Genomic DNA, 13,523 nt, shown 5'->3' with positions numbered 1-13,523 from the left:
TGGAGAGTACTCATTATTTTTTTTATTAACTTCTCATAATGAACCATGAGTGGATAAGCCAGGGTTAATAAATGCAGCTGTGCATTTGTTAACACTCCTCGGACCATCATTCCACATTTCATGAATCAGTTTTGGGAGTTTGTCCAGATGCAGTTATTAGAAGTGACATTTTGGCTGTACTGGTTAAAAAGCCTCTTTAGTAGAGGCGAACTGTCAGGGATTTTAGTGTATTTAGACCGTGAGTAGAATCAAGACTAAAATTATTTTCTTTTGGCTGCTCCCTTCGGCAGGGTTCACCACAGCGAACAACCTCACATCAAAGATTGGGCAATTGTTTAACGCCAAATGACCTTGCAGACGCAACCTGGGCTCCTGCAGCCTCAGGATTACAAGACGGCAGCACTTATCACCAAGCTTTTGCAGCCTAAGTAGAATCAAGACTAATAATAAGCATAAAAATAATTTTTGTTAATCATTTTTATAAAATAATTAATGAAAGTAAAAGGCCTAGAACTCCTTGAAGGAATGCATACTACTACTACTACTACTACTACTACTACTACTACTACTACTACTACATACTACTACTGCCTTTCATGCCTGAGTTTAAAACCAAGATCATCTTATGTTGAGAAATGGGAGCAATATAGCAATTTTAGTCAAACCTTGAAAGTAGCATTATGTGCAATCGCACAAGATTTGTGCTTAAAGAACAGTATCTGTTCTAGAAGACTCCCAACTATCAAATCAAATTTTATCTGAATCTGTGTCTGCAAAAATGAGTTATAGCCCTTTTCTGTGTTAGCTAAGGTAGATTAGCTATGGTGGCCATCTTAAATTGATTTTACTGAAAAAGTTCTAAATGTGCATTCCATATTTACTTTCTGAAAGTTTCATTAAAATCCATCTACTATTTTTTGAGATATTTTGCTAACAAACAGACAGTGTTTGCTCTAAAATTTAATGTCAAACTTTTTTTTAACAAAAATATTGCACATGTAGTGCTCAGAGTATGGGTTGGGGATGACTTTTAGCTACTAGCACTTAAAGTTGTAGCTAAATATACATAAAATGATTGAATTACAGAAATCTTTGAGTTTTGTAAGTTCAGTTGAATTTGAATTTTGAATTTCAGTTGCCATCTTGAATTTGGTTGATACCAAAAGTTAATCAGTTGTAAATGTACATCCAATGATTACTTTCTATAATCAATCAATAAAATCTGTCAAGAGTTTGATGAGCTATTTTGCGAACAGACCAACATGACTGACTCAAATAGTTTAAAGCAAAGTTTTAAACAAAGATCTCATGTGATCTGTTAATCCCTATTGCCTGCCTTTAGGCGGTGGGCTATAGTAAACCATGATCTGCTTGTCGCTAATATACCAGAGTAGCACCAAATTGTCTTTCTCTTTCCCATCTGAGTGCATGTTGAAACAGTTTTGTGTGTGGGGGGTTAGGTAAGGAAGGGAAGGCCCGGTTGTGATAGGCACACTTTGCTACAGCTCTGAAAGTGTCAAATTTTATGTGAGCAGCAGGAATTAAGTCGTGTAGAACCACCAAATTAACAAAGGATTTCCCATAAATGAGATCATTTAAAGAGTTTAAAAAGAGGATTTTTCTTGGCACTTCTTTCATGAAGCAGAAATCAAATGTGTCCATTTTGCTACTTTACAGCAGAAATTGGAAGAGAGAAAAAAAAGGAAATGTAGCAAGGACTAATGGAGGAGCATTTCTTTAGTAAATTGTCTGAAGTGTTCATTATTCTACAGGTTGAGCTGCGTTTATGGCAGGGTTAACAGCCTTGGTGCCTGGTTGAGTATTATGGGAAGAAGTGAAGTTGGCGTAAAGCTTTTTTTCTGCTCTGCTGAGGTGCTGTGACACCCGAGCCTGCTGTCAGAGCCACTGAGCACAGACTGGACGAGGGCAGTAGCCTCGCCATCTGTTGCACGACAGCCAAAGTCACCCTGTATGTTGCCTTTGTGTCTGAGAAGGGAGTGTGTGTGTTTGTCACCATCTGCATGTGTGTGAATTTTACTAAAGGTGTAATGTTGTGTGCATCATCTTTTTAAAGCGTCTCTGTACACATGTAGTGTGGACCTGCTGCCAGATGTGTCTGCATATGTTAAAATCTTTAATTGCGTGCTTCTCCCGGAGGAGTCAAACAGATGTTAAAAAAGTGGTCTTGATCTAAATTCAAAAAATTCAGACTAAGTTTACGTCATTACTGATGTCGTTAATTTTTATTTATTTGTAAACGTGCTATCAAAGTGTGAACATAATTAAAGTGGCGCAATAACAGCAGGCATGTAATGAAAGACAATTAAAATTGAAATGTTTATAAAAACAAAAAAAACTGAGTGAGAAACTATCACACAAAAGATGCACAACTAAATAACTAAATACCTACATCTAAATAATTAAATAAGTTAAAAGTATGTATGTGCAGCAACCATGTGAAAGTCAGATTTGGGACTTACAGAATATGACATGCTTCTTACTTATAAACTGAAACTTATCGCAATAAAGTTAACATTTTTGGATTCAGCAGAAATAGACAGTAGTATTAAATACATTGTGAACAATTAGTTCCTACTCAAATAGAATAATTATATTGTTCACCACAGATGATTTGAGTGTACATTTTCTGACTTCACATGCCCCATCCATTTCCTTTGTTTTTCATGTTTGTTTATTATCACTGCTGTAAGGTGAAAGGGCTATAATGTTTCTACCCCTGTGTGCATGTGTGTGTGTTTGTCTGTTAGCCTAATATTTTATCAACCGCTGGACAGATTTTAAAGAAACATCTGAAAGCAGTTGTTGGATGCGCATCTACAACATCTACCACTAGAAGCACCCGGAGAGAACAAACCTCCACCAAGACCCATGACATGACATCATCATCATGTGATGAAGTTCTGTGCACCCTTCACAGTCGTTGTTATCATTGTATGCTGAGGAACTCTGAGAGCGCAAACCTGTCCGTAGACCATAGAGTCAATTAAAAAAATGTAGTATAAATAAATAAGTATTTGTTCTTTGTGACAACCTCAACATTTCCAGAAAATTTCATCAAAATTCATTCATAATTTTTTAAGTAATATTGTGCACATACAAATAAAGAAACAAATGCTAACAAAAAGACCTACTTCCTAGGGAGAGGTTAAATATGGAGCTAATGTTTGGTATGCTAGTAGCTAAGACCAATCCACAGCACATGGTCTGAAGATCTTTTTTTTATTATTAAACAGTGCTTTCACCTGTTGATGTCAACCGTATTTCTTTGGTAGCAAAATCTCCCATGAAACACTGGACAAATTTAAAGGAAACTTTTAGAGAATATTAATTGTCAGCTTATCTACAATTAATTTTTGGAGTCAAACCAATTCAAAAAGGTGCTCTAACAACAGCATATGAGATTGGGCATCACAAGGTTTGACCAAAAAGGCTATGACTTTGTGGTTTCATGAACACAAGATTATTTAAGTTTAGCATTCTGGCGTGGAAGGCGGTGGGCAAAATGCATTCCTGCAAGGAAGCGAGGCCTTTCAAATTGTTTTTGTTTTTAATAATGCAAACATGAACACAGAAATGCACTGTAACCAACTTTACAAGAACCCAGACCCACCAAAAACCCTGATATGCTCCAAAATGATAAACCACTACAACCTCACTAGCTTGGCAGCCTTTCATGCACAACAGAAAGCCCTCTGCATTCCTGCTACACTACTGAAGACCTCACCAACACCCTGCAGAAACCCTTCATGGTCTGGCTGAACAGTTTTTACAATGTGGCAAGTTTGTCATCTGAATTGAAAAGTGGCTACGGAACTATTCTTTTTTTTTTTTTTAACTTATTTTTTATTGAACATTTCTGAACACATACAGTGGAGAGGCATCAATACCTTCATCTTCATATACAATGATAGACAACTATGTCCATATTTAACTCGATACAAAAGTGGCATCTTCCTTATATCTATAGTCGCTCCATTTTTCCCATTTAACAACAAACTTGTCCTCCTGCAATCTCAATCTGTGTGTGATTTTCTCCATCATAAAGATCTCGTCTACAATGCTCAGCCACTGCTCCACTGCAGGAGGGTCTTGTCTGTACCATAATTTTGTGATTGTCTTTCTTGTTGCTGAAAGTAATATTTTTAACAGATATTCATCATCCTTTTGAATTACCTCGTGTGTGAGGCATCCAAGGTAGAGTGTTTTACATGATCTGGGTATTCCATATCCCAATATATTTTTCAAGATAAGACAAACATTATACCAGTATGTGGATAGTTTTTGACAAGACCAGAATATGTGTGTGTGGCCTACATCCGTCTGGCCACAGAGTCTCCAGCATGGCTGTGGATTAGAATCCATCCTGATCCTGATCTTTGGTGTTATAAAAAATCTAATCATGTTTTTCCAATTAAATTCCCTCCACACACGAGAGCAGGTGGCCGTGCACTGCATTTTACAAATTTTAAACCATTCCTCCTCGCTTATATGTTCATTCAGTTCCTCTTCCCATTTTTCTTTAATATACATAGTGGAAGTATTCCTGCCTGCCAACAGTCCCTGGTACAATGCTGAAATTACTCGAAATTTATTTCCTTCATAGGCCTTATGAAATATCTCTATTATGTTACTTATGTTGGTTTTTATCTCTTTCTCATAATAATCTTTTATTTGCAGATATCTATACTGGTCTTTGTCCTCCAATTCATATTTTCCCTTTAGGCTATTAAAACTCATCAGTTTGCCCTTTTCAGTTAATTTACAAATTGCTGTAGCACCTTTATTTGCCCATTGCTTGAAACCTGTATCATAAATACCCGGTTTAAATCTCGGATCCCAAGCAAACCAGCTCAAACTCCTTGTTTCCTTCTCTAACTTGTAAATATCAATTATTGTGTTCCATATTTCAATCGTAGTTTTAGTTATTAAATCTAACTTATTGCTTAGTTTGCCTACGAGTATTTTATGTGCTATTAAATTTTTAACTTCTATGTCTTTCCTACCCGTTTCGATATTTTTCCATTTTGAAACATAATCATCATTGCACCAACATACCAGAGGTCTAATTTGTGCGGCCCAGAAATATTCTTTTAGGGCTGGTAAACCCAGACCTCCTCTATCTTTTGGGAGCTGAAGTGTTTTATATCTAACCCTTGGTTTCTTTCCATTCCATATAAACCTTGAGATCCATCTGTCCCATTCCACAAATTGTTTCCGTGGTATTGTCAGTGGCAGGGATTGAAACAGGTATAGCAGTCGTGGTAAAATATTTATTTTAATTATCTCCACTCTAGAGCTGAGATCCAGACCAATGTCTGTCCATCGCCCCAGGTCCTTCTTGATATTGTGGTTTATTTCTAAATAATTGGCATCATAGAGTTTGTCAATTGCTTTGGTTATGTTTACCCCCAAATATTTTATATATTTTCCATTCCAATTAAGTTTGTAGTTATCCCTTATTTTCTGCTGCGGGGAGTAATTTATTGTTAGGATCTGTGTTTTTTCCACATTAATTTTGTATCCCGAGAATTTTCCATAATCTTCAAGCAAACTTACTGTTTTTTGAAACGTTTCATTTGGGTTTTTTAAATAAATAAGAATGTCATCTGCAAACAACCCTATTTTGTGTTCTTCCCCTCCTATTTCCACTCCTTTTATTTCCTCTTCCTGTCTAATCATCTGAGCTAGCGGCTCTATAAACAATGCAAAAAGACTCGGTGAGAGGCAGCATCCCTGCCTTGTTCCTCTCTCCAGAGTAAAACTTCCTGACAGGTTGCCATTTATTTTAATCCTTGCAGTTGGGTCCTGATAAATTGATTTAATACAATTTACAAATGTCTCATTAAATCCAAATCTTTCTAAAACCTTATACAAAAAGTTCCAATTGACGCTATCAAAGGCTTTTTCCGCAACTATACTTATCAGAACTGCCCCTTCCCCTCTTCCTTGCAGGTGATCTATGATATGAAGAGTTCTTCTTATATTATCTTGTGTTTGTCTTTCCTTAATAAACTATTCTAATCGTGAAAGGTGCAGTGAACATACTGGGAATAAAAACCGACGTGTAATCTCAGTACTGACCACTTCTCGTGGCAGCAGGGAGTCCTCCGGACGAAGCACCAACAGGTTCACAATCCCACCCATGGGTGCAGCTCGAAGCAGGGCCACCACCTCTTCTTGGCTCTTTCCACTCAGGTCCACTCCACTAACCTGCACATATATGCACACAAATGCACAAGCACACAATTATAAATAGGGTAAGGATGTAGTACATACATGAAAAAGGGTTTTCAGATTACAGTCCAAGTCATCTGAAGCTGGAATTAAACAAGGGTTCATGTTCTCTAAAGTGAGCACAAGCTGATTTTAATTTTAGTCTATAATCAAAATATTGTTTCAACTAACGACATTTCAATAGAAACTCAAAGCTGCGGTTAAATTGTTAACCACTGTAGGAAATGTGGAGTGTTTGACTAATTCTAACAAAAGCTCTGCAAGACTGAATTTGGAAACAAAGCCATATCAGTGAAGGAGTAATTAGTCTCTGAAATATCTGACAACCTCCCTGAATACACTGGCTGAACACTACAACATGCTTTTGGTGTTTTTAGATTGTTTGAAGGCCCACTCCACCTCCAGCAGCCGGTCTCCAGCTCTCAGTTGACCATCTTGGATGGCAGCCCCTCGAGGAAGAATGTTTTTAATGAAAATGGGAGCACTTCCACCAATAGGGACGTCTCTCGATGTGATACTGAATCCAAGGCCCTCTGGACCTAAGTAAAAAATAAATAAACAAAAAACAAGTTTCAACATCTGTTTTCTTTCTTTCTTTTGTTTGTTTGTTTGTTTGCTTGTATGTCTTTATACTTCAACATGTTTACATGAAATGCTTGTTATGAAATTGCAAAACAGTATCTTTAAAAGTGTCTTTCTTCAATTTCATGTCGCTCCACCTCTAAAACTTTGAAACTTCATATCTGAGTTACAGTGTTTTCAAAAGAAGAAAGAAAAGTGTACAAATGCACAAAATGTTTAAATTTCAAGTATTTCAGAACCCCCAAAATAGTCAATAAGAGTATTTATTCAGGTAAAAAAAAATTTTTTGGTTTGTTTTGCTGTCAAAAAGATATTTTCTAGTTAAAAACAAGATACACAATAAAATGCATGTTATAGTCATGTAGATAAGTTGGTTCAGAGCCAGAAATAACAAATTTTGCATCTCTTTAAAATGCAGTAAAAAGTGTAGAACAAGTTAAATGGCAAATGTGCAGTTTATGAAGCCTGTGGTACTGTGACCTACATGGTTTTCTCCTTTCAAAAGCAAAATGAATGAACTTCTGATTCGATTTTTCTTGCTCTTCCCCTTGTATGTATCTGTGTGTTTGCTTGTCTCTTAGTTTGTAAGCAAAATATCTCATGAACCAGGGCATGAATTTAATGAAAGGCGGGTAATAATGTTTTTTTCCTGCGTCTGTGTGAGTGTTTCTGCGTCTCTGTGAACAACATATTTCATGAACCACTGGCCAAATTCTAATGAAAGTTGCAGAAAAGAATCATTGGATGTACATCTTCAGCTGGTTGTTTTTTGGAGTCAACCTAATTCAAAATGGTCACCACAGCTAACTGGTTTTAGCAAATGCAAAAATGCCTATTACTCAATTAATTTTACAGATTGAGCTAAAATTTGGTGTGGTGGAAGCTTAGAATTATCCCAAACACATGCATCCAAACAGATCATATAAGATTGCTTAAAATTTTGGTAAGCGAGGACTGCTCTTTTTATTACCTATATTTTTTTTGGATAAATATTAAATCTTTTACAGCTTGCACATTTGATTTAAAACATCAATGACCCAATGATCCAAGTTACATTCTTTGCTTGTGCAACTCATTTTGTGCAGAAACTCATTAGATGTAACAGTATTTAAGGATTATCTAGTATTCATGAATCTCTAATCTTAAAGATGTAGGCACACACAACATCAGGTTCAGAAGAGGAGCTATCTGACATTTTTCTGTTGGCAACATTTAAATTATACAAACACGAAGCAATAAATTGGTTCAAATGTGAGCTGAACAAATCTTGTGTACGTGCTTCCTATCTGACAGAATTTTGAACAGTTCAAAAGATTTGGTGGCTGATTTTTTTTGGAAGTCATCATGGAGATTGTTACTAACGGTACTCTAGCTGTTGCCATTCCCAGCCTTCAAGCTGGAAAAGTTGTATTATGCGGTTTAAGTTGAGGATTTTTAAACAGTGACAACAGTGATTAGTATTCATGTCAAAGTAGCTGCTCATTTCACAGAGCTGTCAGCACCTCTGATAGCTCATCATGACCTACTTTTCCCTCTGTGTCTCTTTAGCACTCTGTCGAACTGTCAGCTTGCTGACAGTGATGTGCTGATGAACAACAAACACTTAACGGAGAAAAGAAAATGTGGATTGCAACTTTCTCATGGCTCCTGACAAACAAACTTGCTGGAGGTTTATAAAGAGATTGCTTATGGAGTTAGAAAGTTGAGCTGCTGAGGATAATGATGCTCTCTGATCTCTCCATCAGTGTGGTTTGATAACTGAGCAGACGGAAATAGCTGTCATTGTTCATGCTGAACATTAAATATGCAGTTTGTCTTTCTAACTGTCAAACTTTTAATAGAAGGTCACAAAGTTGCTGTAGAAGTTTCCCTCTTGGTGGAGATGTTATTAAGGGAATACAGAAAATAAAGAAGTCATGTTTCATTTATAAACAAAAGCCTGTTCCCAAAGATTTTTTTGGTTTGTTTTGCTCCATGACCAGCATTTATTCTGTATATCCAACAGTTTTCCAACAAAAACCAACTAAAGCAAAATATTGTGGGTTGCAAAAATATAGATGCCTCTTGGAAGTCTTTCTATTTACAACCTGAACTTAAATTGATTTTTAATTTGTGTTGGCACTCAGAGTATGTGTTGAATATAGCTAAATATCTGGAAAATTTGCAGAGTTGCAGCCATTTTTATGTTGGCTATTGTCACTGAGCTGTGGTGGCCATCTTGAATTGAGTTGACTATAAAAGCTGAGGAGTATACACCTACTGATTACTTTTTTAAGAGTTTTATTAAAATTGAAATAAACACACAGACACGAACAAACAACTTTAGCGTCTGCCTTTCAGTGGTGGGTGATAATCCTAGCAGAGTTGCTCATTTGGTTTAGGATCTCAGGTTTGACTAATCCTATCCTATCCAGGACATTTAACTGAATCTCCATAAACTGCTCAGCAGTGTGTTTAGGGTTATTGTCCTGCTGGAAGGTGGACCTCCATCCCAGTCTCAAATCTCTAGAGAACTCAAACAAGTTTCTCTCAAAATTTATTTCTTTCATTTGTGCTATTGGACTTTTTTATTAGTCCATTTTTGACCACTTTTTATGTCGCTGCTAAAAAGCCCAGCTCTGTGCAGCTTATGGTGGTCCAAATGACCAGATACTAACATCTCTTCAGAAAGCGGCCCAGCCCCATCAGGATTCCCTTTGGCCTCCTGGATGTTTCTCTGATTAATAGCCCTCTTACCTGGTTCATGAATGTTGGCGCTTGACTCTTTCTTGCCAGTTTTGCTGCGGTAGCAGAATCTTCCTAATTCTGGATTTATTGGTGCTCTGTGGGATCTTCAGGATTCTGAATCCAACCCTTATCTCTACAACATTGTCTCTGACCTGTATGGAGACTTTTGTCTCTTTGCTAGCCCTTACTACTTCGAGGTGTTGCACTGGTGTTTATCCTGGGAGGTATCAGAAAAAGCATATATATATATATATATATATGTATATATATATATATATATATATATTTCCGTCTGCTCAGTTATATATAATATATATATATGCTTTTTGTCAGTATATGTGTATATATATATATATATATACACATATACTGACATCATTTGACACTTGGGTAACCTGCAGATGGACCTGTTTTAACTAAATATGTGGCTTCTGAAGATAATGGTTTAAACTTCAAAGCAAAAGAGGAAAACATATATGCACACCACTTTTAAGTTTGTTTATTGTTGCTGTTGTTTGTTTGTTTGTTTTTTTCATTTTTACACCATTATTATTCTGGCGTTTTTTTGTTTTGTTTTGTTTATTTTTGTCTAAATTCATTGTGTATAATCAAATATATATTTTTTTAAATTCCTGTCAGTTAGACAACAAAACAGCAAAAATATCAAAGAAGGTGAGTACTTTCTTATGATGCCTCTCACATCTTGAATATCATAGTAGGTGTTTTCTTTTGTACTCTGATTCTTTTCTCATGCCAGCTCATTTCCTCTTCACTGCTCAAGACACAGTCTAATGAGCAGAATCAAACTCTTGCCTCCATCACAAGATTCTATCATTAATGGTCCAATCAGGCAATTAGGGGAATGCATCTCTAATAGGCCTTCAGTAATTAACCACTGACGTCTTTATTTTGGGTAATAGAAGACCAGGATAAAAGTAATTGTATCCCCTTTTTAGATTAGTTTGAATTCTGGCTCCAATAAGCCAATTAAACAGCAAACATGAAGAGAGGCTGGGGGACATGACAATGACTTAATGGGCTGCGTATGTTGTTTTCAACAGAAGAATTTGATTAAGGCACTCTTGTTAATGTGCCATTCAAGATCTGCTCCTGCCACTTGGAACTCTGAGCCACTTAGACCGAATCACAACAATTACATCGAGTCGACAGCAAAACTGTCTCAGCTTGTCGAAAAGTGCATTAGTAGTGATAAAGTCTGATGGTAATTAAATGAAAATGGCAGAAAAGATTTCCGAGCACACAAAAAAAATCTACCAGTTTTTACTGCTCTTAAATTCTTCTGGCTCAACGTTTGGATGATGATTTGTCTCCATTTAGAGTTCACAAATGGATTCAAGTTTCCTTGAGAGGCACACTCATTCTAGTAAACACAGTTTATACTGTAAGCAATAATTATTTTAATATTTTTTGTCACTTGGGCAAGAGCATAAATACTAATAATAAAGAGTTATAAGTCATCATGAATAAGACCATAAACCTTTGTGAATACTGAAAATAAACCAAAATATTAGCATCATTATTGGAGTTTTCCAAACCTATTTGATTCTTAGTTTCACTTAAATTAAACATTTATCTATAAAAAAAAGCAGATGAATGTTCTCATACTACAGTAAAAACAGTATCAATTGCACTTTAGACCTAGAATGTGAAGGAACTGTGCTGGCAATGTTCAGACAGAATATATTAGAAAGCAGCTTGTAACTACATTTCCCCTGAGTGGGTTGTATTTATCTGGTGCTGCTGCCCACATTTTTCCCTAAAGCTCACTGAAAAAATGTTGCTTTCCAGTTTGCAACAAAACATCTGCTTCCCCTCCAACAGAAAAAAAGAAGCAAAAATAAAAACAGTTGTTGGCATATCACCTTACCTTACCAATGGTTTACTTTGAAACTAAACTAATGAAAATTACTTCAGACTTTAAAGTAAGGTCACCACTAAAAGATAAAATGATTTTGGTACTGAAGCCCAAGTTCACAAAACAAATCCATCTCAGATGGAAGCAGATGGGTTGTAAAAACATCTTATTTCATCAACCACAGTGACGTAGCTGGAACGCTGCTGTCAACACTGGGTTTTGTTTAACCAACCTTTTGCCTCAAAGCTTGACTAAATAAAACCTCATATCAAAACACTGTAGTTTTAATATTTCCAGAAAAGACTGCCAAAAGGACTTCAACCTATTTTTTTAGTCTGGAAAAATATGAGATAAGATGAACATGTTTTCTCTATTTGAATAATCACAAAAGAATAAAGAGGATATTAAAAAATCCTTTTCAGTGACATTCTTCAGCTCCTCTGGGGATTCCAAGGCATTCTCAGGCCAAAGAAAATGTACCGTGTTAGACTTATTAGAAAACAGTCTAAAGACATACAACTCTTTCTCATATTTTGGCTTTAAAGGACATAGTCATAGTAAACCTCTGTTATAAATGCAGAAAAATGTTGACTTTTAGTTACATACGGTTGTTTGTCTTCTAAACGTTACCTTTTTTCAGCTTGATGTTGAAGTGCCGGCCTTTTTTCTTTAGGTAGGTGCTGTTGGATGGGGTTGTGCTTATCCTACGTTGTAGGGAGGGTGAGAGGGCTGAGGAAGCTTTGGAGATTGAATTGTGTGGTAAGGTAGCATACCGTCGACTTGGCTCTGGTGTGCTTCCAGCCACGGGGGGCTGGTGGCTAAAGGAAGAACACAGAGTTTAAGGGTTTACACCAACCGATTGGGACAGGTTGTAAAATAGAAGGGAATGGTTGTGGTTTAAGTTTTATGATTTTTGGAGTGTTCATGATAAAATTATCAGCGTACAGTGTGATGGTGTCACATGCTAAAATTTAAGCCATTTAAGATTTAAAAAAACTTTTGGAAACAAACCCTTTTGACCCACACAAACTAAACTTCTTGCAAATTTCATACATCAAAACAATCAGTTTGTGTCTCTTATCACAATAAGACTTACAGTTTTCTCTCAAATCCCTCCAGACTGAAGAGTGAATACACCCAAACTCTAATTGTCTTCTATTGTATTTGGACAGAACTTTCTCCTAAACACTGAATGTAAAGGGTTTTGTTTAGTTAAATATTCTTATCAACTGGAATGTTGTTTTATCTGAACTAACAATAACCAACAGCTCAGTACATTGGTTTAAAATAAAAACCTATCAGTACAAATAATATTAAACAAGACAGGGTAATGTCTGAAAGCTATGATAGTAGAAGTCATTACAAAAAGAATTAAAGCTGCGAGCAGCGTTGGACGGCCCTCGCAGCTCAGCACCGCTTCGGCCTATGGCGTGAACTCTGGCGACCGCCCTCTACGCTGTCGCGCACTTCCCGCGCACTTCCCGCGCATTTCCCGTGCACTTCCCGCGCCTTCCACTAGGTGGCGCTCTGGGCAAACGTCCGAAAACGCCTTCAGTCCGGATCATTACGACTCCTGTGGCATGTTGTGAAGTTTCACCTTCCTGCGTGGAACGGTTCCAGAGTTAGAGCACGTGTGCTGTTGCGACCTTGAACTCTGACCTTGTGACGTTAAACTCCAAAGGGCTAATCCTTGACCCATGGGGACTCTGGTTGTGAAGTCTGAACTTGTTAAGTTAAACGGTTTTAAAGTAAAAGCCTCTGTTTGCCTGTGATCTTGACATTTGACCTTTGACCTTGAAATTGTTAGGGATAATCTTTGACCCACAGGGAGTCTAGCTGTGAAGTTTGAAGTTCCTACTGTAGACAGATCCCTATTTAGAGCATATGGGCTCTTGTGACCTTGACCTTTGACCTTGTGACCTTGAACTTCAAAGTCCTGGTCTTTGACCCATGAGGGTTCTGGCTGTGAAGTTTGACGTTCCTACGACAAACGGTTGAAGAGTTAGGGCATGCAGAAATATGATCTTAAATTTAGCTCTCTTTAGCTATTGCGGCCATCTTGATGTCACAATTGACCATGTGA

General features: G+C 36.9%; 1 protein-coding gene across 2 annotated transcripts in view; it reads right to left on the bottom strand.

Annotated features, from left to right (window-relative positions):
• The window catches only part of LOC108245193 (partitioning defective 3 homolog), a 485,244-nt gene that overhangs the window by 255,105 nt on the left and 216,616 nt on the right, over window positions 1-13,523 (bottom strand). For both annotated transcript variants that reach the window (XM_017431897.3, XM_017431896.3), the window contains exons 10-12: window positions 12,071-12,258; window positions 6,655-6,794; window positions 6,103-6,231 (exon numbers count right to left, since the gene is read on the bottom strand). In XM_017431897.3, the coding sequence (XP_017287386.1) occupies window positions 6,103-6,231; window positions 6,655-6,794; window positions 12,071-12,258 (457 nt within the window). The remainder of the gene's footprint in view (window positions 1-6,102; window positions 6,232-6,654; window positions 6,795-12,070; window positions 12,259-13,523) is intronic.

Source organism: Kryptolebias marmoratus, linkage group LG21, assembly GCF_001649575.2.
Source record: "Kryptolebias marmoratus isolate JLee-2015 linkage group LG21, ASM164957v2, whole genome shotgun sequence".
Lineage (NCBI taxonomy): Eukaryota > Metazoa > Chordata > Actinopteri > Cyprinodontiformes > Rivulidae > Kryptolebias > Kryptolebias marmoratus.
The sequence above is the reverse complement of the archived record's forward strand: the minus strand, read 5'-3'. Positions and strand labels throughout refer to the sequence as shown.